The sequence below is a fragment of the Nyctereutes procyonoides genome, unplaced genomic scaffold, assembly GCF_905146905.1.
Source record: "Nyctereutes procyonoides isolate TBG_1078 unplaced genomic scaffold, NYPRO_anot_genome, whole genome shotgun sequence".
NCBI classification, from domain to species: Eukaryota; Metazoa; Chordata; class Mammalia; order Carnivora; family Canidae; genus Nyctereutes; species Nyctereutes procyonoides.
In genome coordinates, this window is record NW_026575132.1 from 2,177,104 (window position 1) to 2,202,955 (window position 25,852).

General features: G+C 42.1%; 1 protein-coding gene across 5 annotated transcripts; it reads left to right on the forward strand.

Annotated features, from left to right (window-relative positions):
- The first annotated feature begins 15,776 nt into the window (after nt 1-15,776).
- Nucleotides 15,777-25,623, forward strand: NABP1 (nucleic acid binding protein 1). 5 transcript variants are annotated; one of them, XR_008667013.1, is made up of 8 exons: nt 15,777-15,930; nt 16,233-16,371; nt 19,176-19,247; nt 20,911-20,986; nt 21,425-21,491; nt 22,684-22,815; nt 23,005-23,137; nt 25,065-25,179. XR_008667013.1 is itself a non-coding variant. In XM_055345454.1 (8 exons), exons 1-8 carry the CDS (start codon nt 15,840-15,842, stop codon nt 25,199-25,201), a joined length of 777 nt encoding a protein of 258 aa, XP_055201429.1. In that variant the 5' UTR covers nt 15,777-15,839; the 3' UTR covers nt 25,202-25,623. The 5 variants fall into 5 exon arrangements, 4 of the variants coding, with proteins under 4 accessions (XP_055201429.1, XP_055201430.1, XP_055201432.1 ...); XM_055345454.1 differs by having other exon boundaries at nt 23,005-23,067; nt 25,065-25,623; XM_055345455.1 differs by lacking the exon at nt 25,065-25,179 and having other exon boundaries at nt 22,684-24,079.
- Nucleotides 25,624-25,852: the final 229 nt, after the last annotated feature.

Sequence of the window (25,852 nt, forward strand, 5' to 3'; positions counted from 1 at the left end):
CAACAAGATTGAAGGGGCCAGATAATTTAAGGCCAATACCAATCCTGAAGAATCTACCTCTCGACTTTGACAAGAGCCAAAAATAAACTTCTATCTTGTTTAAATCCAGGCGTGTGGGATTTTGTCTCACTTGAAGTTGGTCGTAATCCTAATATAAACACTAATTTCCAGTCTGACTTCTTGAAGCCAAGTGGCGGTTATACAGTACAAAGCGTGAAACCATATGAACTATTCAGTTTGTTTAAAGGAAGCCGTGGGCATAACAGGAAGGCTGGCAAGCAGAATGTTATCCTGTGGGAAATGTCAGCTTTGGAAAAGCATTATAATAAAGCCCCCAATGAGTCACACTTTCCTATGTCCACATGCATCTTTGCAATATGATGTTGGCACTCCTTCCATCAAGAGGCAGAAGCTAGGGATCCCCGGGTGGCTCAGCAGTTGAGCGTCTGCCTTCAGCCCAGGGCGTGATCCTGGGATCCAGGATTGAGGCCCACATTGGGCTTCTTGAGGGAAGCCTGCTTCTCCCTCTGCCTGTGTCTCTGCCTCTCTCATGAATAAATAAATAAATCTTTAAAAAAAAAAAAAGAGGCAGAGGCTATCTCTCCACCCTCTTGGATCTGGGTTGGCCTTGTGACTGACCTTGACCAATAGAATGTGACAAAAGCAACACTGTGTGAGTTCCAGAGTCTAAGCCATAAGAGACCTTGAGTGGTTGCAGGCGAGGTCATCAGAAATCCCTCCCTGATGGCCAGCCTAGAGAATCATAAAAGTAAAGTAGTTGCTACTTTAAGCCACTAAATTTTTTTTTAAAAGATTTATTTACTTGAAAGAGAGAGAGAGAGGGAGAGGAGAGAGAGAGGGAGAGCGCACACAAGGGGAGGGGCAGAGGGAGAGGGAGACAAGCAGACTCTCTGTTGAGCATGAAGCTCAAAGTGGGGCTCAATCCTAGCACCCTGAGATCACGACCGGAGCTGAAATCAAGAGTCAGATGCTTAACTGACTGAGCTGTGCAAATGCCCCTAAGCCACTGAATTTTGACAAGGTTTGTTATGCAGCAACAGATACTTGAAAATTAATCAGAGTGCATATCTGTTTCTTGCTACAAAAATATCCTAAGACAGGGCTAAATGTAAGTTAAAAGCATTTAAAGTAATTGAGTTTGGTGACTTTTTTTTTTTATTCATGAGAGAACAGAGACAGAGACACAGGCAGAGGGAGAAGCAGGCTCCATGCAGGAAGCTTGATGCGGGACTCAATCCCAGGACTCCAGGATCACGCCCTGAGCCAATGGCAGGCTCTAAACCACTGAGCTACCCAAGGATCCCATCGTTTGGTAACTTTTAAACAGAAATATAAAATCTTCAGCTTACCTACTTTGACATTAAGAATAAGCAACACAGGTCTTTATTCAATAATTACAATAAATGTAAAAAAGAAGTAGCAAAGAGTAGTAGAAGGAATATTAAATGAGAAATTAGTAAAAGAGGATTATGGTCCTCCTATCATTAATTGGTTTAAGACCTTAAGAAAGTTGCCTTGGGGCACCTGGGTGACTCAGTCAGCTAAGCGTCTGTCTGACTCTTGATTTTGGCTCAGGTCATGATCTCAGGGTCATGAGACTGAGCCCCATGTCGGCTCTGTACTCAGCATGGAGTCTGTTTGAGATGCTCTTTTTCCCTTTCCCTCTGCCCCACCCCCTGCATGTGTCCTCACTCTCTAAATAAATAAATATCTTTTAAAAAGATTAAAAAAAAAAAAAGGTTGCCTAACCTTTGGGTGTGTCTCTTTTTCCTCAGGTGTAATATGGGGGCCACCTCATTGCTCACTCACTCATTCATTCCAGAATCACTGAGTACTTTTAACTACTGGGAGCTGCTATCATGAAGAGTGAGATGAAGCAAGATTTTGATTTTCTACTTATACATTTCTGTATAATTTGATTAAAAAAGAAAAACACAGGTTAGTTTTTAATCAACAAAGATCAAGATTAGTTTATAATCAACAAAGATGTTGTTATACGCTAAACTATGTCTGCACCCAAACAGATATGCTTATGCTAAAGTCCTAATTCAGCCTGTTTTTAAAGATAGGGCCTTTGAAGAGGTCATTAGGTTAAAATGAGGCTGTTAGGGTTCAGTCCTAATCCAATCTGAGTGTTATCTTCATAAGGAGAGGAAACTTGGTGCTTGAGGAGACACCGTGTGCACAGAAGGAAAACTAAGCATGGACACAGTGAGCAGGTGGCCACCTACAAGCCGTGGAGAGGCGCCTAAGAAGAAACCAATCCTGCTGACACTTGGATCTTAGATTTATAGATTGTGACAAGGCAAATTTCTGATGTTTAAATCACCTAGACAGGGATCCCTGGGTGGCACAGCGGTTTAGCGCCTGCCTTTGGCCCAGGGCATGATCCTGGAGACCCGGGATCGAATCTCACGTCGGGCTCCCGGTGCATGGAGCCTGCTTCTCCCTCTGCCTATATGTCTCTGCCCCTCTCTCTCTCTCTCTCTCTCTCTGTGACTATCATAAATAAATAAAAATAAAAATAAATAAATAAATCACCTAGACAGCTGTACTTTGGAGCAGCCCAAACAAACTAATACAGATGTTTCCTATTGAAAAAGAGCTAGTACCTTCAATGGCACGGGGTCCCTATTCTTGAGGTGCTTGTGTTCAAGTAGGAGAAATACTAACTTTTACAAACAATGCAGTATGATAAATGCTATGGTGGAACCATGTAAAGAATACTCGGAGTCTAGAGGAGGGTAACGTAACTGGCCGTGAAGAGGGAGATGATAGTGGCTCCAGCAGGGAGACTTTGGAAAACTTCACCTACGAGCAAGATGCCATCTTCATGTTGGAGGAAAAATAGATGATAATAACAATCCTAATTACTGGCCGCTCTGCTGGGCCTCTGTGCTTGGTGGTCATATAGAGCATCGGTCCCACATAAAAATGTCAAGAATCAGTAAAATCTCAACAAACATATATACACAAACCGGAGAATGGGAATACTGATGTAGTATTGTCAATACCATATTTTACTAACGAAGAAAAGAAAACGGATATTTAAAATGTTATCTACCATCCTCACTGTATCATTAAAGATATTTTAACATAAAGAATAGATAGGACATTACCTCATAATAAAAAAAATCCCTTAAATTAAATACATTTAAGCTTTATTTATTTTTAAAGATTTTATTTACTCATGAGAGACACAGAGACATAGGCAGTGGGAGAAGCAGGCTCCCTGCAGGGAGTCTGATGTGGGACTCGATCCCGGGATCACAGCCTGATGAGCCAAAGGCAGACACTCAACCACTGAGTCACCCGGGCGTCCCTACCTTTAGCTATAAATCACCTCCATAGACCTTAGTTTTTGCACTGCACAGATATTAGTAGTCTTAGACCAGGATTTGACGGCCATGAGAGTTTCCATGCTACTTTTATCAGTCAGGTTATGAGCACAGTATTTGACTTCTTTACATGGCAAAAACTCCTGGTTTTTCTCTCATTTGTATTTTCTGTCTTCCAAAGAAATAGACGACACTAGAAAGCATGGCTACTTGGCTAAAGACTACACGTTTATCCACTTTTCGCAACTAGATATGATTATGTGGCTAAGTTTTAGCTGAGGGGATGTAAGCTGGAGTAGTGTGCTATTTCTGGGTCATCTCTATCTTAAGCCACTTGCCTTGGAGTCCCTCTCTTTTCCTTCGCCATAGGTTGGAAGCATGAGTGTGCCCACAACCTGACTGTGACCCTGAAGATGAAGAGATCACCTCAGGGAATAGTGAAACAATAATACATGGAAGGAAGGTGGATCCCGGAGTGACTTGATGGGGTGGAGACTCCCTGCCAAGTTGGACTGCTCACCTTCCAGTAACACGAGAAGGTTATGAACTTCTGTGGCATTTAAGCCTCTGCATGTAAATGTATGCTTTTTAGTGTTTTGTTTTTTGGGACAGCTTAGTGTTTACCCTCATAAGCAAGTCTTGCTTTCTCTTGCTTTTCCTGTGATATTTGCCTTTCAACTTCCCCTTCAGAAGTTTCCTGCTACTCCTATGTATCCTATACCCAGATGGGATATGTGAACTACTAGGTCACCGGAGAAAGACAATGACATCATAGTCTCTAGTCTAAGTGTGGAATTCCCCCAAAGGAGAAGGCCAGTTACCTTCATAGTACTCTTGATAGACTCTCCCCATAAGTCTCCACCTCGGACCCTTTGACCTACTTAGATGGCAGTTAAAGGAATCATTCCCATAGTTAGATTGGCTGCTCACCCTCAGTACTTTCCACTCTGCTTGTATCACTTCCCCTTTCTATCTTCTGAACACTGCCTCTTTTACTTTCCAGAGAACTAGATAAAACACATTCTCTTTCAAATCATAGACATTTGCAAGGAATAGTTATTGAACAATTACTTCATAAGGTAGAACAGAAAATGAGGAAACAGGGAAAGTACCCAACTTTTCAGTCTACTTGGAAAAAAAAACAGATAAATAAGTAGGCAATTATGAATTAAAGTGAAAAGTTCTATAATTCAAATAAGTGTAGTGTGTCATAAGAACACTTAGAAGAGGCACTTAACCCAGTTTGTGTAGGAGGGAGTGGGGTCAACAGTTTAGGTGTGGAGAAAGGTGAAGTAAGTGTGCATGTTGGCAGTAGAAAACTGTACACCCGGGATCCCTGGGTGGCGCAGTGGTTTAGTGCCTGTCTTTGGCCCAGGGCATGATCCTGGAGACCCGGGATCGAATCCCACGTCGGGCTCCTGGTGCATGGAGCCTGCTTCTCCCTCTGCCTGTGTCTCTGCCTCTCTCTCTCTCTCTCTGTGTGACTGTCATAAATAAATAAAAATAAAAAAAAACAAAGAAAACTGTACACCCATTGGTTAAGAATACATAATTTTAAAACTTCAAATAACTTACAGTATAGACAATAAAGTGAAAGTTCTTCCCCACACACATTAATTTTAATACCTATTGTGATCTGTTAATATTTGATGTGTGTTCTTCCAGATAAATAGACATGAAAATAGACATATCAATCTATATGAAATAGACATATCATATCATATATATATCCATGTAGGGTCTTTTCAAAAATCAAATTGTAGTATACATATTGTTATACAGCTGCCATCCCCCCCACATAATCTTCCTTATCATGTGCATATATTTACCTCATTTTAAAAATAGTTGATAGATTTCCCTACTAAAGATTCACTAACTTATTTAATAAATCTCTTCCTTTTTTTGACATTTAGGTTACTTTCCATTTTTTCCCTTCTAATAGTAGTGTTTCAAGTAACATTCTATCCATTGAACTCAGTGATAAATATTAAGAGAAAAAAATTACAATCTGAACATTCTATACCTGCCCCAAATATTCTATGTCTATGAAAAGAATTTTTTTTTTAATATGTGAAGTATCAGAAAGTTACCTTCTGCTTTTCTTTCTGGGGAAATTACATGAGGAATCACTATAGCAAAATCAAAATCAAAGTAAAACTGTATTTCAGGGAGATTTTAAGTTTATAAAAACATGCATGAGTAATGAACCCAGTACAATTTCAAAGACCAGCATAAATGAACAGAGCATGGCTCCTCAATGGGGAACTTAAATATTATAAAGAAATTGACAGTTCCAAATTAAGGTTTAGGGTTTCTTTTGATTCCAGACAAACCCTAAGAGGGGTCTGTTTTTGCATCATGACAAAATTTTCTAGAAAAATAAGAATGGCTAGGGATCCCTGGGTGGCACAGCGGTTTGGCACCTGCCTTTGGCCCAGGGCGCGATCCTGGAGACCCGGGATTGAATCCCACGTTGGGCTCCTGGGGCATAGAGTCTGCTTCTCCCTCTGCGTGTGTCTCTGCCTCTCTCTCTCTCTCTCTCTCTGTGGGACTATCATAAATAAATAAAAATTAAAAAAAAAAAAAACGAACTCGTCATTACCTTTAAAAAAAAAAGAATGGCTAAAGAATACTTATACAAATGAGGCTGGAGGTTGCTATTTGCCTTATCAGATGCTGAATAATTATAAACATACAATTGTTATAGCATGTTATGACTCAGAAGTGATAACCTGCAACTAGAACTTATAAAATATAGAAAGATAATTAGGTAACATATTTTTAAAAATTACAAACTTAAAGATAAGGAATTGATTCATTAATAGTTAATGTGGAGAAGAAGGAAATTTTGATGACTATTTTATTAGAACTTTGAATCACAGCATACATACAGATAAAAAGTTAAAAATTTAACCATAAAAAATTGGAGAAGGTATAGAAGAAAGTTTATATCATCCCTTCATTTTTTTTCCTTCATTTTTTTTTTAACGATTTTATTTATTTGAGGGGAGGAGAGAGAGAGAGAGAGAGAGAGAGAGAGAGAGAGAGAGATCGCACGCACGAGCAGGGGGAGAGGGAGACGCAGACTCCCCACTGAGCAGGGAGCATGATCCTAGGACCCTGGGATTATGACCTGGGCCGAAGGCAGAACTTGAGGGACTGAGCCACTCAGGTGCCCCTATATCATCCCTTCTTAAGGAAAGACTGGATCCTTCAATCAAAAGAAAAGGGAAGAAGCCATAGGAAAAGATAGTAGATTTGACCATATAAAAAGCCACAGTAGTTCAAAATAATATAGACACAAAAGGCAAATCATAAACCAGGAAAGATTTCTACACCGTACATTGCAAAAAAAAAAAAAAAAAATAGGGTTACTATCATTTGGCAAAACTCCGATACTGGTTAAATCCAACTCTCGGCCTAGTCTGTGCCCAAACCTTCGCAGATGAATGTGTCTGAAGAAAAAAAATACAAAACTATGTGCACTGGTCTAGTTCTAAATTTATGGTTAATTGCCTTTAAGTGAGCAATCGGTCCTGTTGTAAAATCGTAATGCATTTCCCTACTTCTTTCATTCTCCCACATTCCCTGACAACTATTTCATACCCCCTTCCACACTTCCAGCATCTTGTCCCCATCTTCACTCTGAATCATTTTGCTTATTTCACTCAGAAAGTAGTAGAAACCAGAGGATTTCCACACAGCCACACCATCATGTCACCCCACCCACTAGCATCTCCCGTCCTGTTGCAGAAGAATCTCCTATGTTCCCAGCATCCCTTTCACAGGGTCTCTGTTCCACCCCCTTTTGTGTGCTCAAGGACAAAGCTGTGTCTCCAGAAATTCCCTCTATCGGCTGAACCACTCTCTTCAGCCTAAAGTCATGACATTATTTTTCACGTCTTAAAAAAAAAAAAATCTCTTTTGTCCCACTCCCCCCACTTAAGTTACTGCCCCTTGCTCTGGGCTGCAGCAATCCCCCTAGAAGGAGCTGGATATACTTGCTTTACCATTTTCAGTTCCTCAACTTCCATTCTCTCTTGACTCAACCCGTTCAGGCTTTCACTCCCACCAATTCCAGTGCAACTGTTCTTGTCAAGGTCAGCCGTGACTTTCCTTTTTTGCTAAACCCAATGCTCAACCTTCAGCTTTACCTTCAGTTTTACCTGATCTATTATTGGGAGCATGTGACACAACAGTCACCCCCTCTTCCAGGAAACATCAGCTCACCTGGCACCCAGGACACCACTCTCTTTACTCTGTTCTTCCTGCCTCACAGGTTTTCGTATCTAACATGGCCCTCCTGAATTTTCCACATTCCCCCAACGATCCACTCAGTAGACTTAACCATCTCAGTGAACGACGACCTTCTTTCCAGTTGTTCAGACCAAAAATCTAGAAGTCCTATTTGATTCTTCTCATTTTCCCAAACTCTGCTTATGACCAACAGTAAACCTGTTGGCTCGTTCTTCAAAACAGATCTAGATTCTTATCTAATCTTACCTGTGTCTCTGCTCCTGTTCTGAGTACAAGCTACAACATATCTCAAGGGGATTCATAATCTTTTAACTGTTTTTTCTGCTTCCCCCCTCGTTCCTTTTGTTCTCCGCCCAGCAGTCAAAGTGATCCTGTTAAGTCTGATTAACATGTTGGGTCTTTGCTCAAAAATGTCCAACAGAAAAAAAAATGTCCAACAGATTCCTGTCTCAGAGTCGAACTCCGTGTCCTCCTAAAGGATAAGCCCCCTTCCCATTCTCATCCTTTACACTCTCCTTGCTCACTCTGCTTCAGTCACAGCAGCCTGTTTACTCTTCCTGAAAAAAGGCAGGCGACCTGAGCCTTTTCAAGGGTTCCCCCTCTCCTTTGTATCTTTACTCAATTCCCTGCCCATTCTCTGTAGTCGTTCCTGCTAAATCCCTATCCCCGCCCTTGCTTCTTTTTTTTTTGACTTAGTATTCATCATCCTCTACTATATTTATTTTGTCTATTGTTTCTGTCTACTCCCATTAAGATGCAAGCTCCATGAAGTTAGGGACTTTTGTTTGTATTATTATTATTATTTTTTTTTTTTTTGCTGATGCAGTCTCGGGGCTGGCACATAGTAGTTGTTCAATAAAGGTCTGTTGAATAAATTTTAAAAAAACTACGTTCAATGAATATACAAAGGGCAAAAAGGAGTATAAATCTCTTCAGAATTCCTAAACTGTCAATTGACAATACATGTCAGAAGCCTTAACTGTACATTCAGTAATTTCACGTTTAGAAACATCTCCGTGGAGAATTTCCCAGGCTAGAATAAGGGAAGTACCATTGCAGAATAGTTATCTGGAAAATAAAGACAATATTAAAAAAAAAAAAAGATTTCTTCTAACCTGCTGTGGTTCTGATTCGGTGGTACACTGTAATTACCTGAGGGATTTTAGCATATGCTGATGCCTGAGTGCCACCTTTAGAAACTCTGATTTAATTGGTTTTGACTGTTGTCCCCTTGCCATCATATCAGTAGCCTCTAATGATTATTACTGAGAGCCGTTAATTCATGAGTGGCTGTCGCGGTCCTCTTGTCCACATTTCTGGGACCATGTATGTCTTTACATACAAAGAGAAGGGGTTAGAGGACACTACCTGTAAGCGCTCTTCCAATGCAGATGCTCCATATCCACTTGGAAAATGCTCTTAACTAGGGGTTTGTATGGAAGCAGTGGCTGTTTCTTCCAGGTGATTCATTGGTATATGTGTATGCTTGCATGTGTGAGAAGGCAGAGAAAGTAAGCTGTATAGTGCTTTGAAATAAGAAAAGATAATTTATTTTTATCATAGAGAAGCCAAGAGAATAAATACATCTTCCATAAAGAGTCATCAAGCCCTCCACCGCAGTGTGTGTCAGGCATGATGGTAGTTAGGGGAGCCTGTTACGGCTTCTGGTAGGGCTTCTGAGAACAGGAAACTAGGATTTTAAAATGCTCATGAATGTACTTATTTATTTTTTTTACACATGTCTTAGCCTATTTGGGCTGTCTTAACAGAATATCATTGACTGGGTGACTTATAAACAACAGAAATTGATTTCTCGTAGCTTTGGAGACTGGGAAGTCAAAGAGTGAGGCATTGTCAGATTTGGTGTCTGGGAAGGGCCTGTTTCCTAGTTCACTGATGCCCGTCTTTGCTTCGTGTCCTCCCCCGGCAGAGGGGGTAGGGAGCGTGCTGGGGTCTCTTTCATAAGGGCACCCAGCCCATTCACGAGGGCTCCACCTTCTTATCTAATCACTGCTGAAGACCCTACCTCCAAATTCCACATTACACTGGGGATTAGATTTCAATACAGGAATTTCGGGTGGCACTTGAACACTCCCTCTAGCTCAACATAGGACAATGAGGAACATCAGCAAACAGTGTGAGTAACTCTTTTTGAAGAGTCTATACACAGTCAGTATGGAAAGCACTTCTGATCCTACAGAACTTGGTCATCTCTCTTTGTATACGTGATTTGTAGCCTTTTTTTTTTTTAACAGAATATCCCTTTTTTTTAAGATTTTATTTATTTATTCATGAGAGACAGAGAAAGAGAGAGAGAGAGAGAGAGAGAGGCAGAGACACAGGCAGAGAGAGAAGCAGGCTCCTTGCAGGGAGCCTGATGTGGGACTCGATCCCAGGACCCCAGGGTCATGCCCTGGGCTGAAGGCAGGCACTAAACCACTGAGCCACCCAGGCGTCCCTAGCCTTTTCTATCATATCCCTTTAAGTATGAGGAGTATGAGGAGTGTGACACATACTCCAATTAGATAAATCTGCCAATAAAGAAATAATTTTGTTTAATGAATTCTGAATTAGTTCAGTTGCCAGTAATATTTTGTTTTCTCAGCTGAATAAACAATAAATTCAGGCAGCTAGTTAGATGTATGGTGCACTTGAAAGAAACTTTCTGGAACACAGAAACTAAAGTTGTTCATGCTATCATTAAAAAGATAATGTAGTTGCGCTGAATTAACCTACTTAGGGATGCATTTCTTCCCAAGAGAAACTACAAAGTTATTCCTCGCCAGCGGACCTCACTGCCCCCACCACAATTAGACATTAGGGATTAAATAACCTGGTGTTGCGCTGATCACTGTGAACTACAAAGCCTTCAAAAAAAAAAAAATCCAATTACCCACATAGATAACCAGAGAAGTGTACTTTTAAGGGCAAAAGAACCTGTTTTATAAAAAAAGTTATTTCACGTAACATTTGGTTTTAAATCCCAGCTCTGGAACTTACTATAAAAGGAGAAAATTCACTTATATTGTTAAATAATATATTAGTAAGTATAATGTGCTTCTAAGGATAAAATGCTTGGCACATAGCTAATGCTCAGTGTGTGTTAGCATTTATCATTACAGGAATTATTTGTGCGGCTATGTTGTAGATATTACTAAACATTACTTATGAGTCTTTTGATTAAATCTTTTTTTTTAACGGTTTGATCTTAAGATTTTATTTATCTATTTGACACACACACACAGAGAACAAGCAGAAGGGGCTGGCAGGCGGAGGGAGGAGAAGCAGACTCCCCACCAAGCAGAGAGCCCATGGGACTCAGTGCCAGGACCTTGGGATCCTGACTCCAGCAGAAGGCAGATGCTTAACCAACCGAGCCACCCAGGTGCCCCCTAAGGTTAAATCTTTTTTTTTTTTTTTAGTTTAAATCTTTTTAAGAAGATTAAGAAAAGGCCATTTCTTTTGACCTCACCAAGTGTTACAAAGTAGATTACCTCTGTAATGTGAGAACACTGTAGTTCTGGTTAATTTTTTGTTAATTTCACTACACAAGATGTCTAGTTTTTCATTTTTTTAAAGATTTTATTTATTCATGAGAGACACACACACAGAGAGAGAGAGATTGAGAGAGAGAGAGAGGCAGAGACACAGGCAGAGGGAGAAGCAGGCTCCATGCAGGAAGCCGGACGTGGGACTTGATCCCAGGTCTCCAGGATCACGCCCCTGGCTGAAGGCGGCGCTAAACCGCTGAGTACCCGGGGTTGCCCAAGATGTCTAGTTTCAAACAGAACTTGGTCAGCTATAATATTGATGCTGTTAATAGCTGTTTTTTTAATAAAGATTTTATTTATTTGATGGAGAGAGAGTACAAGTAGGCAGAGCAGCAGGCAGAGGGAGAGGGAGAAGCAGGCTCCTCGCTGAGCAGAGAGCCTGAGGCAGCGCTTGATCCCGGCTCCTGGGATCACGAGCTGAGCCAAAGGCACATGCTTAACCGACTGAGCCACCCAGGCGCCCCAAGACGCTGTAATAGTTTTGAACAGATGCATAGTGTAATGAAAGTGAAAATGATTTTGATGATCCCGGAAACCAGGATGTGGTGATGAGCATGGGTGCGGGCGGTGGCAAAATTGACAGAAAAACCTTCATCAGTGAGGGAACCAGAGGATCAGACCCTTATGTACAGGATTCTAACGCATACTGGGTCGCACTAAATCATCTTTACACAGGATACTGATGTTGAGATTCTGGTCATAAGCCTCTCATTATCTCAGAGGTGTTGTTTTTTTTGTTTGTTTTTGTTTTGTTTTGTTTTTTATCTTTTTTCATCTCAGAGATTTATGTCTGGTCTCTAAAAATGAGGAAGGCCTGAAGAACAGTAGGAGGAAGAAGACCATGAAGGAAGCCTGTGAATGTAGTTAAGGAACCAGCAGTGTAATCATCATGACCTAACCTGCTAGGTCCAGTGACCCGCCACCTTGGTTTATTTTCGCTGAATGGTATATTATGAGTGATTATCTGAGTGGCGATAGCTTTTCTAGACATCTCCTTTTTCTTTCTATTAAGCACCACCTTTGTGAGTGACCGGGGTTAGCTGGAACCAACAGGTCTGGGTTGAGGAGTTCCTGCACTGTCCACACACACGGCTATCTTTAGCTTTGGTGACTGCGAAGGCACTGGGTTGCCGTTTCCTTTCTGAGAACAGCTGAGTTAATGGGAAGGAAGTAGGTGTTTGGCTGGTTCTGTCCTGCGGGGTTAGCGCAGGGCTGGGTTGCTGAGTGAGCATCAGCTTCTGCTTTTGTGGGCCTTGGTTTGCTAACTGGTTCCTCTTTATGCACGTTGGTAAAATCAGTCTGAGCGGCCCGAACTAATCCCTTTTCTGGGAACAAATGACTGAGAATGCAAGGAGTGGCTGACCTGCTGTATCCAAACTCTTGGCCACAACCGTGCTCTACATTCTTCATTGGTTTCCTATCTATTGCTAATCTTTTAAATATCTTGCTAAACCTTAAGAAAAAGGGGTGTGTGTCCGATTTAAATATTGCTTTTGTGAGAATGTTTTTGCCTGTGTCGAAGAATGTAGCTTTGAGGAAGATCTAAATGAAGCATCGATTACTGCTAGTGATCTTGGTAGGATTAGAGCTTCTGATCTGAAGTTGGAGTCTTCGGAAGCCCTGAGGTCGGATGTGGTTCTGCCATTACCTGACATGTTTCATCATTTGTTTTATTTGATGTTGAAATCATACGTATGATATTATGACACTAGTCTCCAACATTCCATTGAGGTCTTCGGCTTCCCAGGCCTCATTTGTCCAAGAAATGGAAGCTTCTGCTTCCTTAAGAATGTCTGGTCCCCCCTGCTAGTGTGACTGTCTCTGAAACTCTTCTCAGGTTCTAGGATATCTATGCCACTTCTTTGCAGATGTTTGGGAAGTGGTGGTTGACCCAAAAATAGTAAGAATCAAGAAAAAAAAGAAGGCCGCTGCCATGCAAATGTTCTCAGCTCTTTGCAACATTTCTGTTACCATCACAGTTAATTAGATGATTCCTTAAAGTCCTACAGATATATCTTACCGCTAAAAAGTTCAGATCTACCACTACAATTTAAGTCTAAAAAAAAAAAAATTACCTTTAAGCCGGAGGGCCCTAGGGCAGGGGGTATCAAGATCGCCTAGATTCAAAACCCAGTTTGGCCATTCTCTAGCTACGTAGTCTCTGGTGAGCTGCATCATCTGTAAAGTGGGGATAAAAATTAGCAGTCACCATATAGGATTGATGAAACACGTGATCACAGTTCAAGCTACCATTGTTTTTCTCCTCCTTAACAATAAAAAAGGGGCAGCCGGGGTGGCTCAGTGGTTCAGCGCCGCCTTCAGCCCAGGGCGTGATCCTGGAGACCCGGGATCCAGTCCCACGTCAGGCTCCCTGCGTGGAGCCTGCTTCTCCTTCTGCCTGTGTCTCTGCTTCTCTCTCTCTCCCTGTGTCTTTCATGAATAAATAAATAAAATCCTAAAAATAAAAAATAATAATCAAGAAGTGAGAGAACTACGTATTGAGTAGCTACTATTTTCTAGGCACTGGTCAGGCAGTTTTTATCTCTGATCCTGTGTAATTCTCAGAGGCAAGCATTCTTTTATTTTCCAGATTATTACACTTAAGACTCCAAAGCTTCATCAAGTGTGCTAAGGATCACACCCTAAGGAGTCCAAGTCCAGCTTTGTTTGTAAAGCACATGCCCTTTTTCACTACAAGAGGTAAAGGCCTAAAGAAAACTTTACTCATTTTTTTTTCCAGGCTTTAGTGTCTCAGGTTTCCCACTACTGTTACACGATGTATGAAACAAATGGATAGTGCCTGAAAGGGCCCAGATGAAACTTAAACGCCTATTCCTAAGTGCGGGAAGCCAGGCTGAAAAGGCTACATAGTATCTGCCACCAAGTATCCATATTCTGGAAACGCCAGAACTACCGGGACCCCATAAGAGTCAGTGGCTGCAAGGGTGAGGTGAGGCGGAAGGAGGCCAGGTGGCACACAGGGAACTACTCTGTGCACAGGATGACGGTAGACACAAGTCCTCGCAGGTCCCTGTAGACCCACAACACAACCCCTAGGGTGAGCGGAGGGGCCCTAAGGTGAGCGGAGGGGCCCTAAGAATAAACGGGGGGGCCCTAAAGTGAACAGGGGGGCCCTAGGGTGAGCGGAGGGGCCCCAAGGTGAACGGGGGGGGCCCTAAGGTGAACAGGGGGCCCCAAGGTGAGCGGGGGGGGCCCCTAGGGTGAGCGGGGGGGCCCTAGGGTGAGCGGAGGGGCCCCAAGGTGAACGGGGGAGCCCTAGGGTGAGCGGGGGGGCCCCAAGGTGAACGGGGGGGGCCCTAGGTGAGCGGAGGGGCCCTAAGGTGAACGGGGGAGCCCTAGGGTGAGCGGAGGGCCCCAAGGTGAACGGGGGGGCCCTAGGGTGAGCGGAGGGGCCCCAAGGTGAACGGGGGAGCCCTAGGGTGAGCGGAGGGGCCCCAAGGTGAACGGGGGGGGCCCTAGGGTGAGCGGAGGGGCCCCAAGGTGAACGGGGGGGCCCTAGGGTGAGCGGAGGGGCCCCAAGGTGAAGGGGGGAGCCCTAGGGTGAGCGGAGGGGCCCCAAGGTGAAGGGGGGGCCTAGGTGAGCGGGGGCCCAAGGTGAAGGGGGGGGCCCTAGGGTGAGCGGAGGGGCCCCAAGGTGAAGGGGGGGGCCCTAGGCGTCGGCCTAGACGGTAAGTTCCTAAGTTTCGCTCTGGCCCTAAAACTGCCCTAAAAATGTGTCCGTTACAAAAAAATAAAATAGGCACAGGTCGGGCAGGGGATAGGGACCGGGGAGGGGCGCGCCGCCGCCCTCCCGCCCCCCCCGCAGGCCCGCGGGTGGCGGCGTGACCTTCCCCTAGGAGGCGGCGGGACGGGCGGCAGAGCCCTCAGGCCCGCGGCCCCGCCCCCGACGCACGGGCGCCGTCGCAGCTCCCCCCGAGCACCCACGGGTCCCAGACACGGCGACCGTCCCCTGCGAGGTTAGGGGCGTGCGGCCGGGCGGCAGCCACGCGGGGCCCAGGCGAGAGCGCGGGGGCAGCACCGCAGGGGGACGCGGCGCGGGGGCGGGGGCGGGGGCGGGGCGTGCGCGGGGGCGGGGCGTGCGCGGGGGCGGGGCCGAGAGCCCCCAGGGAGCCCGAGGGGCGGGGCCCGCGCTGACAGCCGGGAGGAGCCGGGGGCGGGCGTGCCGACGCCGCGTGACGTCACAAGGGGCGGGGCGGCCGGTGCGGGGCGGACGGCGCGCGGGCGCGGCGGGCAGTCGCTGCTGGGGCGCCGGGTGCGCGGTTGCTGGGCGTGCGCTGCGGACCCGCCGTGCCAGCCAGTCAGCTGCCGAGCGCGTGTGCGGGGGTGCGCGGGGGTGCGCAGGGGTGCGCGGTCGTGTGTGCGCCTGGGGACCCGGGCCGTCCCCCCCGCGCCCGCTTCGCCTCCCGGTATCGAGGGGAGGGCGCCTGCTCCGTCTAGGAGCGCGGTTCGCGGGCGAGCTGCCTCGGCGTTTTTTTTTTTCTTTTAAACTTGTGAGCTCTTCCCCCCCCCCCCCTTTTTTTTCCTTCCTCTTTTTTTGGACTCGGTGCCGTCCGGACCGGTCCCGCGGTGCCCGCCCCCCGCGCCCCGGCCCGGAGGGGAGCCCTGTCCCGCCCCCGCCCCCGCCCGCAGCCGCGGCCGCACCTGCCTCGATATGAATGGGGTCAGCGACCCACCTCTCTTTATAAAAGACATTAAGCCCGGACTGAAAAACTTAAATGTCGTCTTTATTGTCCTGGAGATAGGTAAGTGGGGTCCGCAGCCCCGCCCTCCCCCGCGCCCGGGGCCGCAGGGCGGGCGCCGCGGCTGCGAGCTCCCCTCCCCCCTCCCCTCCCCCTCCCCCTCCACGTGGCCCCGGCGCCCCCGCCGGGCTCGGATCCAGCCTGCGGCGAACCCCGGGGCTCGACCTCCTTCCGTCTTCCCGTCTTTCCGCCGCGCTCTGGTCCCGGAGGAGGAGTCAGAGTCTGGAAGTCCTCATCCTCCGGTGCTCCCCTTCCCCCTCCCTCCTCCCTCCTCCCCCCCCTTTGTGATTTTTAAATCTTCGCAGGACGCGTGACCAAAACCAAAGACGGCCACGAAGTGAGATCCTGCAAAGTAGCAGATAAAACGGGCAGCATCACGATCTCCGTGTGGGATGAGATCGGAGGGCTCATACAGCCGGGGGATATTATTCGGTTGACCAGAGGGTAGGTGTGCACCGGAGGGGGAGGGGGAGGGGGGAGGAGGGAGGGGGAGGGCTGCCTGAGTCACGGGGAGGAGGGGGAGGGAAGGAGGGGGGAGGGGAGGGGAGGGGGCGGAGGAGGAGGAAGGGAAAGAGGGGAAGGGGAAGGAGGGGGGAGGAGAGGAGGGGGAGAGAAGGAAGGAAAGGGAAAGGAGAGGGGAAGGAGGGGGAGACCAGGAAGGAAAGGGGAGGGGGGAAGAAGGGGGAGGGGAGGAGGGGAGGGGAGGGAGGGGGGAGGGGAGGGCTGCCCTAGTCACAGGCCCGGGGCTCAGCTGCTGCGGGAACCTGGGCGAGGCCTGCATCTTTCCGGGGGTGGGGGGGGGGTGGGATGCTAACTTGGATCCCGGGGTGTCCCCACCTTTGCCGGAAAGAGTGGTCAGCCTCCCTCAGGAATCCAACCTGCTGCTCCTCAGTTCACAAGTTAGATTATTAGACCCTGCTTTGGGGTCACGGAGAGTTTTTAAAACATGGATAAAATTCACATAATCCATACTTTTTTTTTTCCCTCATGAGTTGTTTAAGTTGACAGTACTTTTCCAACATTTCCCCCTTTTTAGTGACTTTTGAAATCCTGCCCCTATTTTATTTAGTCAGCAAGGATTTAAGATTGTCGTGGGACAGGTTAGCAGTTTTCGTCGTATGTCAGGTTTGTGCTCACATGTAAAAGTTAAGAGGGGAAGTTTACGGTTATTTGGAAGATGCATTCTGAAAAAAGATTTCCTGTGCCTACTGCTGTAAGGTCAGCATAGTGCAAAAACCAGGATGATATGCAGAAAATGTTTGGCAGGAAGGTGTCGATGATACCTCCATCCAAAAGGCAGATTGGCTTTTAAAAATAATTTAGGAAAAAAATAAATGGGTAAATAATAATTAAGCACAGCCTTTTATTTTGTTGTTTGTTTTGATGGAGTTACACTGCCTTTAAGATTTTACCAGATATTTAAAGTAGGAAGATAAAAGTCCAGAAAGGGGCCTCCAAATGGATTTAGGAAGTTCTGTGGCCAATAGACTTGAAATAAGTTATTGGTCACAACTACAGGAAAAGTGGGTGGAGATTGATGTTGGCATGGTAAATAGAATCTCAGGGGCGTGTCGGCTTGCCCTGAATGGAGGAGGCTGGTTAGTTAGAGCCCTTTGGTAAAACCTTCCAGGCCTTGCAACATCTTCAGGAAGTGAGGCAGAGTATCATCAAAGAAGGAAGTGAGAGTCAGAACACAGACATTTTATTCTCCTGCAGTGACTCATTATGACACTGATTGTGTCTTTTAAACTTCCACATCTGTAGCTCACACAGAAGAGAATTCCTGCCTGTGAGGGTGTGGTGAGGATTAGTATAATTAAAGTTTTTTGGCTACCAAAGTATTTCTCGTTCCAGTGATTATAACTATTTTATACAGTGTACACAGCATCTCATTTCAAATATTTCATATTTTGTGGTCCTGGAAAATACATAGATGTGTCCATCAAAAAATCTGTGGAAAAACTAACATCAAGATACCCATATAGTATTTATAGGATTTTAAGGAAGGCAACTTAAAGGAAAACTCAAAACTAAAGAAGCTCTACTATTTTGTAACTTTACCATGATCTTGAGATTATTACACTTCTGTAACTTCCATTTCTGTAAAATGGGAGTAATGATTACCTTATTAACTAAAATAACATCTAGCAGAGTCTGGCCTATTGTAGGTGCTTCAGTTGTGATCGTATCTGAGAAAAGTAGTTTTTGAAGAAAAGCATGCATCTAAATAATGGTAAATTGAATATTGGTAGGTTTATCAGAAAATCCTGCTATCGTTGATCTCATTCTGGAAACAAGTGCAAGTTAAATGTTTACTTGTACCTTGAAATTTTTTTCTCAACACGCATTAACATTTGTTAAAAGGTGAAATGTTAGTGCATTATTTTTCTTCTAAGTCGCTTTTAGTGTAGCATAAGAGTGCTGGAGTCTCTAATAAATAACCCTCACTAAAGGGAAATGTATAATGTGAAATTAACAAGTACTTATTGACTATAACTGTATTTCAACAATATTTAGTTATAATTTATCATTCTAAGATACAAAGTTACCATAGTAGTTGTGTAGAGAACCACTGAAAACCAAACCGCAGACTGATTTTACAATGTTTATTAACTTATTTTTTTAATAGTTTTGTGTGTAGGAATATGTAACAATGCTGTCTGCATTCAGAGTTGATCAGAGTAAACAATCTGTTCAGCCAAGTTGATGCTAAAAGTTGCAGATTTGGAAAGACAGAGATTTGTGATTGGTTTTTTTTAGGCTCTTGATTAAATTTTACCAAGTTTTCAGTAGCTTGTGAATCCTGTGTGGTTTATGGAGGCAAAAGAAAAACTATTATGTTGATAATTGAGTAGACCAAGTAAATGAGTATAAAAGTAAATAAATGGTGTTAATTTTATGTATTTTGTAACTGAAAAATAATTTCTGCTTGACTCTCTACAACTGAAAGTTCTTTTGTGAATTGACTAAAGATGTGGTCTTTGGAGTATAACAATGCTTGCTTTGCAAAAAGACTTTTCTAGGGTTAGATATAGTTTAGATAATTGTGTGAACATATGGCAGTGGTTTTCTTTGTACTGTTTTTTTTTTGTAAGTAACAAGTTGATCAAAATTAATTATATTTGATTTATTACCATAAACACAGAGTTTGAGCTCTGCCTATACCGAATACAAAAAATAAGCATAATTTTACTTACGTAGAGGGAATTTATGTATTTCTACAGAACAGATGTTTCTTTTTTTTCTAGGTATGCATCCATGTGGAAAGGGTGTTTGACACTTTATACTGGAAGGGGTGGAGAACTTCAGAAAATTGGGGAGTAAGTATTAAAATGCAATTTCCTATTGCAATTGAATAAATCCCATATCTACAGAATAACTGGTAGGTATAAACTGTAAACCTCGTAGCTTTGCTTGACTGGTAAACTGAATGCCTTCAGCCCCTACACTGTAAAAGCAGCTTTCCACGTATGTACCAGTTGAACAGCTTTCCATATTGTTTCCTGTGGTTGAGAATATCCGTTTTCCCTGGCAGAGAGCGTTAAGTCCTACTTGAGACGATCCCCAGCGGGGCCTTTTCTGGAGGCACTGGGAACATGGCATCTTCCAAGTGTCACTGCCATTTTTAAATAGGTTCTGTTTTCTAGTGAATTGCCAAAGAAGAAGCTACATAAGAAGCTAAGTTTCAGGCCAATAGTTTAAAATTTCTTTTTTCATTTATGGATGAATATGTACTCATGGTAAAAGGACTTGCAGTGATGACAATTGAAGTCCTGTATTTATCCACAGTCTAGGTACCGTACAGGCAGCCACAATGCGAGCTTCCATACACTACTACCCTGACTTGGAGGAACCATCCTCTCTAAGGGTATAAAGGTAATTCAGCCTCCATATTAGCCTAGACATTTGGGATGTATTCATAAAGTACTGTGTTGGCAGTGAGCCAAATCATTAGTCCATTCTGTTCGGTTAATGCGTAGACATCTACTTAATGCCATCAAATTGGAGGATATTTAAAGAGAGAAGCCACACATGGCACCAAAAAAAAAAAGAAAAAAAGAAAAAGAAAAAAATGTTGTTCCACGCTGCAGGGATAAAATTCTTGTTTGGAAAAGATAAGCAATCCTGCTAGCTTTTAAAGCTCAGAAACTGGTAACACTTTGCTCTTGCTAGGAGGAAAACTAGAATTTACTTATGTTTGTTATTAGAGTAGTGTTAGAGCAATGTGTTATGAATGTTCTTAGCAACGGTATCATCAAAAGATTTATGTTTTTTTTCCTGACCTTTGTATATAATAGAGGTCAATTTTGTGAAGAACCTTTGGAGGTCACTGAATTCTTAGTGACTTTGACTTTGTCAGCATCAGTCTAGGATTTACCAAAAGTGATTTTAATTTCTTATTTATGGGGCAAGGAGCTAAGTAAATGTTGACATGTAATGTTAATATATGCCATTGTCAACTTTAAAGAAGCCTTGGTATCAACTGTTGTCTTAATAGCCACATGTCTTTCTATATTACCTGCGGAATCCACTCTTAACCTTGAATGATTATCTTTGCAGATTCACAGTGATTGGTCAAAGAGGGACTGGATGAGAGTGGTGTGAATGGATCAGTGCAAATCCATCACCACTACTGGAAAAAACACTCTGGAACCCTAAACATGGTTCAGTGGCATCAGCCTATGTGGAAAAAACAGCACAGAGTTGTGTTTCTGTGTCCTTGATCTTTGACATGATTTATTTTTTGTAGTACAGAAGCACTAAAATTAGAGCGTGTTGTACATTGTAGGCAGTTGAATACTTTCGAGTACTTTGTTTTTATGGGACATAGGATTTAGGACATTTTTGTTGGATAGTTAGCATGTTGCCTTTTAGTTAATTCGTATGATACCTAAATTCTTCATTCCTGTAAGTTATGCATGTTGTATAAAGAAAGGTTGATTATTTTAGGAGTCATTTAACTTGAGCTTTATTTTCTTTCAGATTTTGTATGGTTTATTCAGAAGTGCCAAATTTCAGTGAACCCAACCCAGACTATCGAGGACAACAGAGCAGAGGGGTAATTAATCCAAATGTATAGTCTATTTTTATGATTAGGCTCATTTTGACTGGGTACTATAATTCCCCGACTAGGTGTCCAACCTTGTCATACCCAGAGTATAATGAAGACAGTTTTTTAAAAAAAAATCTTTAGAAAGTCATTTTCATTCTGTGTATTTTGTGAGTCTGTTTGTGTTTTTAGTATCTCATTTTAAACATATGTGCTATTGAGCACTTCGAGGAGTAGAGAGTAACATCAGGAAAACACATTAAGATCTAACAAAAACTATGAAAGGCTTGAGAAACTTTCCTAAGTAGTAACATTGAATGGACTTGGATAAATCTTCTAAAAATTTGTTTAGAAAAAAACCTTAACAATAAAGAATGGATGCAACATGTTATTATAATAATTTTTTTATAATTCTTCAATTGGTTAAATTAAAAACATATTTTTTAGGCACACAATGAACAGAAGAGTAATTCCATGAATAATAATATGGGTACAGGTACATTTGGACCAGTGGGTAAGATTTTTTTTTTTTTTTTGCATATTTGTGATTAGGTGTTAACAATTACGTGAATGTATCTTATGAAAGATTTAGAAGAAAATTTAGGCATAAATTATCACTAAAAGGGAGCTACTGGTAAACAAGGAATTCCCAAGTAACTGATTTTCTAGATACTAGATAGCAGATATTCTTTAGCTACTTTATTGAGCACATTCTTTATTTTTTATACATTTATTTGTTTAAATTCCAGTGTAGTTAACATACAGTGTTTTATTAGTACATGTACAGTAGTGATTCAACAATTGCCATGTATTACTCAGTGCTCACCAAGATAAGTGTACTGTTAATCCCCTTCACCTATTTCACCCATCCCCCCCATCCACCTCCCGGAGCACATTGTATATTTAAACAGTGGCTTATAATAAGAAATCTGTTTTAGAGATGCATAATAGGTTTTCCATTGATTTCTTTTAACAAAACTTCTGTAATCTAGTGATTATTTATAAAAGATGCAGAATTACTGGTTATTTTGGCACACCAAAAGCCTTTTATCTTTAGATGAATAGCTCACCTTAAATTTTCACATGTTGGTAGCTGCCTATCTTTCAGAGTTTGGCCTTTACCCCTCAAATACTCTCAAATGTCACGTTAATGGTTCTTACAGCTGTGTTAAAGGTCTTCTTGAAGTTTTTATTCGTAAATAACTGAGGAAGGGTCTTTGGGATTGGAGTTTGAGGGTGGCTGAAGTTTTTATTTGAACTGATGGCTGCATGTTTCGGCACAGCTGGTGGGAAACTTTGTTGTCTTTCCTTTGAAAAGTTAGAATTATACTGTCCATCTTGAAACATTATTAACCATATTTGAACCCAGTGCCAGTGTTCATGTGCCATTTTACCCATTTTCCTTTTTTCTTTTACGGTATGGGCAATGCATTACCTATGTTTTTCTCCTCTACTAATTTCTCATTCTGTTGCTCAAACTGCTCTGTTTCTCTCTCCTTATTAATACAGCATCAAGTCAATATATTTACAGTAATCGTTCATTTGGAGAAACCTAGAGCCCACATTGAATTTTTCCCCAGGAGCTTAAAAATAAAGGCATTTGTTTTTCCTAATACTACTTGTAAGCATGTGTTAGAACTTCAAGTAGGTGTACTTCTATAGATCCGTGTCTGTAAATGGTGATGAATTTTTATATTCTTTTTTAGGAAATGGGGTTCAAAGTGGCCCAGAATCAAGGGGATGCCAATTTTCATATGCTGGTAGAAGCAATGGCCGGGGACCTACAAATCCACAGCTACAAGGAACTGCTAATAATCAGACAGTCATGACCACAATAAGTAATGGCAGGGACCCTCGGAGAGCCTTTAAAAGATGACCTATGCCAAATATTCACATGTAGTTTTTAAACTACGTGCCCTACTTGAACACTTATTGCACTTTTATTTATCGTTAACTGTGAAAACTATGTCCTTTATCAGTTTCCTTTTTGTTTTTCATTTGTTAACAAGAGTGGTTTGTTTTTATAGCAAAACTGTTAAGCTGCTCAAGTCTCCTGTTGAAGAATTTGAAGAATGGGAACACTCTGAAAAGTAGGGGCATTTATTTTTAGAGCAAAAAGATCCGTGGTTATCCTCTAAAAAACATGCACCCATTTCATGGGTGAGTTCCTTAAGACGTCAGCATTATAGCCTCTATGAGTCTATTTTCCGTATACATTTTGTAATATTTAAAATAAGGCTTAGTGGGAGATGTTCTTTCGTCTTAAATTCAGGTATTGCCAACTAAAGCAATAACCACCAACAAAACCCACAAAAACCCAGTCAATGCTAACAGCAGTTTTTGAGTGTTTGTGACTCCAGGAGTGACCGACTTCTTCATTGATTGAATGACTGCCATTAAGATTTTCCAAGGACTGAATCATTCTAAACTCTTGTTTTATTACCAAAAATATATATATATATATTCTTTATCAGAATTACGGAATAGAATGAGAACTGTATTATAACACGTAATTTTTATAAGAAAGCTGCATTTATTTTAGGGTAGTCCTGTTAATATTTGTTAGCAACTTTGTGCATTACACTGAAGGGAAGTTTAAAACTGAGGCCTTGAATATTTATTTTTTGAAACTACCGTGTCAAATATTAACATATAATTTGAGGGAGTTAAAAAGTCATAATAAACATTGATCTGATTATTTAAAAAAAAAAAAAACATGGTAGCTAAAGATGAAGGCAATTCAAATTGAATTCATGTAGAAAATATGCAGTCTTAAAGTTAGAGTCCTGGGTACTCGCAGAAACACATCCTGGAGTGAAAATCCTAGGTACTTAACCTTATTTGAAGAGTGTCTGTATGTATGTGCGTGTTGTCAAAGTTTCTGAACACAATTCACAAAGCCTTATCAGCAAAAGTTAAATGGCTCTCTCTAAGAAGTGAATACAGCTTTATTCAGAAATGTAAAGGTAGAGTTTATTTATGTGTTGTAAATGGTCCCCAGTTCCACTTTTTACTGCAGAGTGGAAAAGTGGTAAATTTTTCCTTTGTTAAAAACTCAGTCCTTCAATATTATCTCTTGAATAAAACTTGCATTAATGTTAACGGACCTACCTTATTTTCGCTCTTTCATTGATTTACAATGGAGAGCCAGTATATTTTCCTGTAGTTGTAGTGATTGCTTCATCTTGGCGACTGCTTTTAGCTCTGGATTTGTCGCTTTTTGACCCTACCTTAAGTCACAAAATAAGTAGCTTCTGTTTTCTAAAAACTCCACAGCCTTTGGATATGAAAGTTTGTGCCATAATATTTGTTCTAAATCAGTGTATTGAACAATTTCCGTACAGTCTATTATTAGGCACCATGGAGAGTTAAGGGATAGGTAATGAGTAAAGTCAAGGAGCTTATTCATGGTTCATAGTACTTTGGTACCTGGGGTTTATATGTTCTAGAAAGCAGTTTTCCCTTTATTTTTAACTCATGATTATAGTTAATTTGGTTTAATGACTAGTATTCTTAAGATAGTTACAAAATTACAGATATTTGGAGTAAAAAATACTAAAAATGAGTATATAATTTTTTCTTTAAATCTAAGTAGAGGTAGGAGCAATAACAATGTAAGTTATTTGTGGGAGAATATAATATTCAAGATGATATCAAAAGAAAGAAATTTGGGGTTTCAGAAAAGTCAACTATCAGGGATTGTTGGCTTCCAGTCCTGGCCTATCATCTCCTCACCTGTGATGTCAGACAAATTATTACACTTAAAATCTCTGTAAGCCTTAAGTTGCACAACTGTAAAAACAAGTAAGTAATATCCCTTTAGAGAGTTACTAAAGATTTCCCATGTAAGTGATGAGAATGATTTCTGGCACATAATAGGCAGTCAGATGTTAGAGATAGATGTCCTATCTCAAGAACAGAAAAAAATGGCAACATTAGGTGTGGAAATAACTGTTACCCTTTAACATGTTGAGATTAAATAGAGAACGATCTAAGCTATTATTTTGTAATTGTAATTTGCCTCAGTAATTTAATCTTGTTGTTCTGTGTTCTTTATCATTTATTAACAAATCTCTTTTTTCTTAAGGGAAGCCTCCAAAACCAAAGCAAAGTGAATTACAGTCCATAATGAATATTTGCCCTACCAGTCTGCTTGGACGGTACTCATCAAGAAGAGGAAGAAAGTTTTCTACCTTCCTCTTTTCCTGGTGCTTTGACCTGTGAATTTTTAAATGTCTAAACACCTACCAAAAACAAAAACCATGTAGTCTAGAAATACACAGCCTGCTAGGATTGGGTCCCGTTTCATTTCTGCAGAGACACTTCGGAAGTGATTTGAAGTCTCGTCAGCCCGCTGGCCCCTCCTCTCTGGGCCAACTTTTTGGGTAGTGGCTACAATACAGAAACGGGAAGATGGAACTCATAAATCCAGAGGATGATGTGTAATATTGAGGGTTGCAGCGCACGTTCCCATAGGCATTTACCCAGGGTTTCCTGTAGTATACTACCTCTTTTTTTTGCTTTTTTTCCTGTAGGCTTTTTTAGTAATCTGCTTTAACTTTGAAGACCGTTTAACTTGATGCCCTGAATGTTTTTAGTACTGAGTCCTTGTCACTTGTGTTCTCATTTAATATTTTAAAAGAACATTTAATTCTGGGTTGAGTAATAATGCTAAAAGGATGATGCTGAGAACAAATAAATGTGGGGTTAATATAAAGCTATGATTATGAGAACATTTAAAGTATAGGAAGCTGGTTAACTGGCCCTACACAGTGTTCTCAGAAGTACAAATTGTTCTACGTCAGTCTGAAGACACAATGGCACTTTTAAATCCGTATAGGTCTGGCATTCTAGTTATAGAAATGACTTCCCTTT

What these genes read in the sequence shown, in the direction of transcription:
- NABP1 (XM_055345454.1), top strand. Translation starts at nt 15,840, where the DNA reads ATGAATGGGGTCAGCGACCCACCTCTCTTTATAAAAGACATTAAGCCC. An exon ending in ATTATTCGGTTGACCAGAGG is followed by an intron (nt 16,372 to 19,175) that starts GTAGGTGTGCAC and finishes TTTTTTTTCTAG; the next exon opens with GTATGCATCCATGTGGAAAG. An exon ending in AGGTACATTTGGACCAGTGG is followed by an intron (nt 21,492 to 22,683) that starts GTAAGATTTTTT and finishes ATTCTTTTTTAG; the next exon opens with GAAATGGGGTTCAAAGTGGC.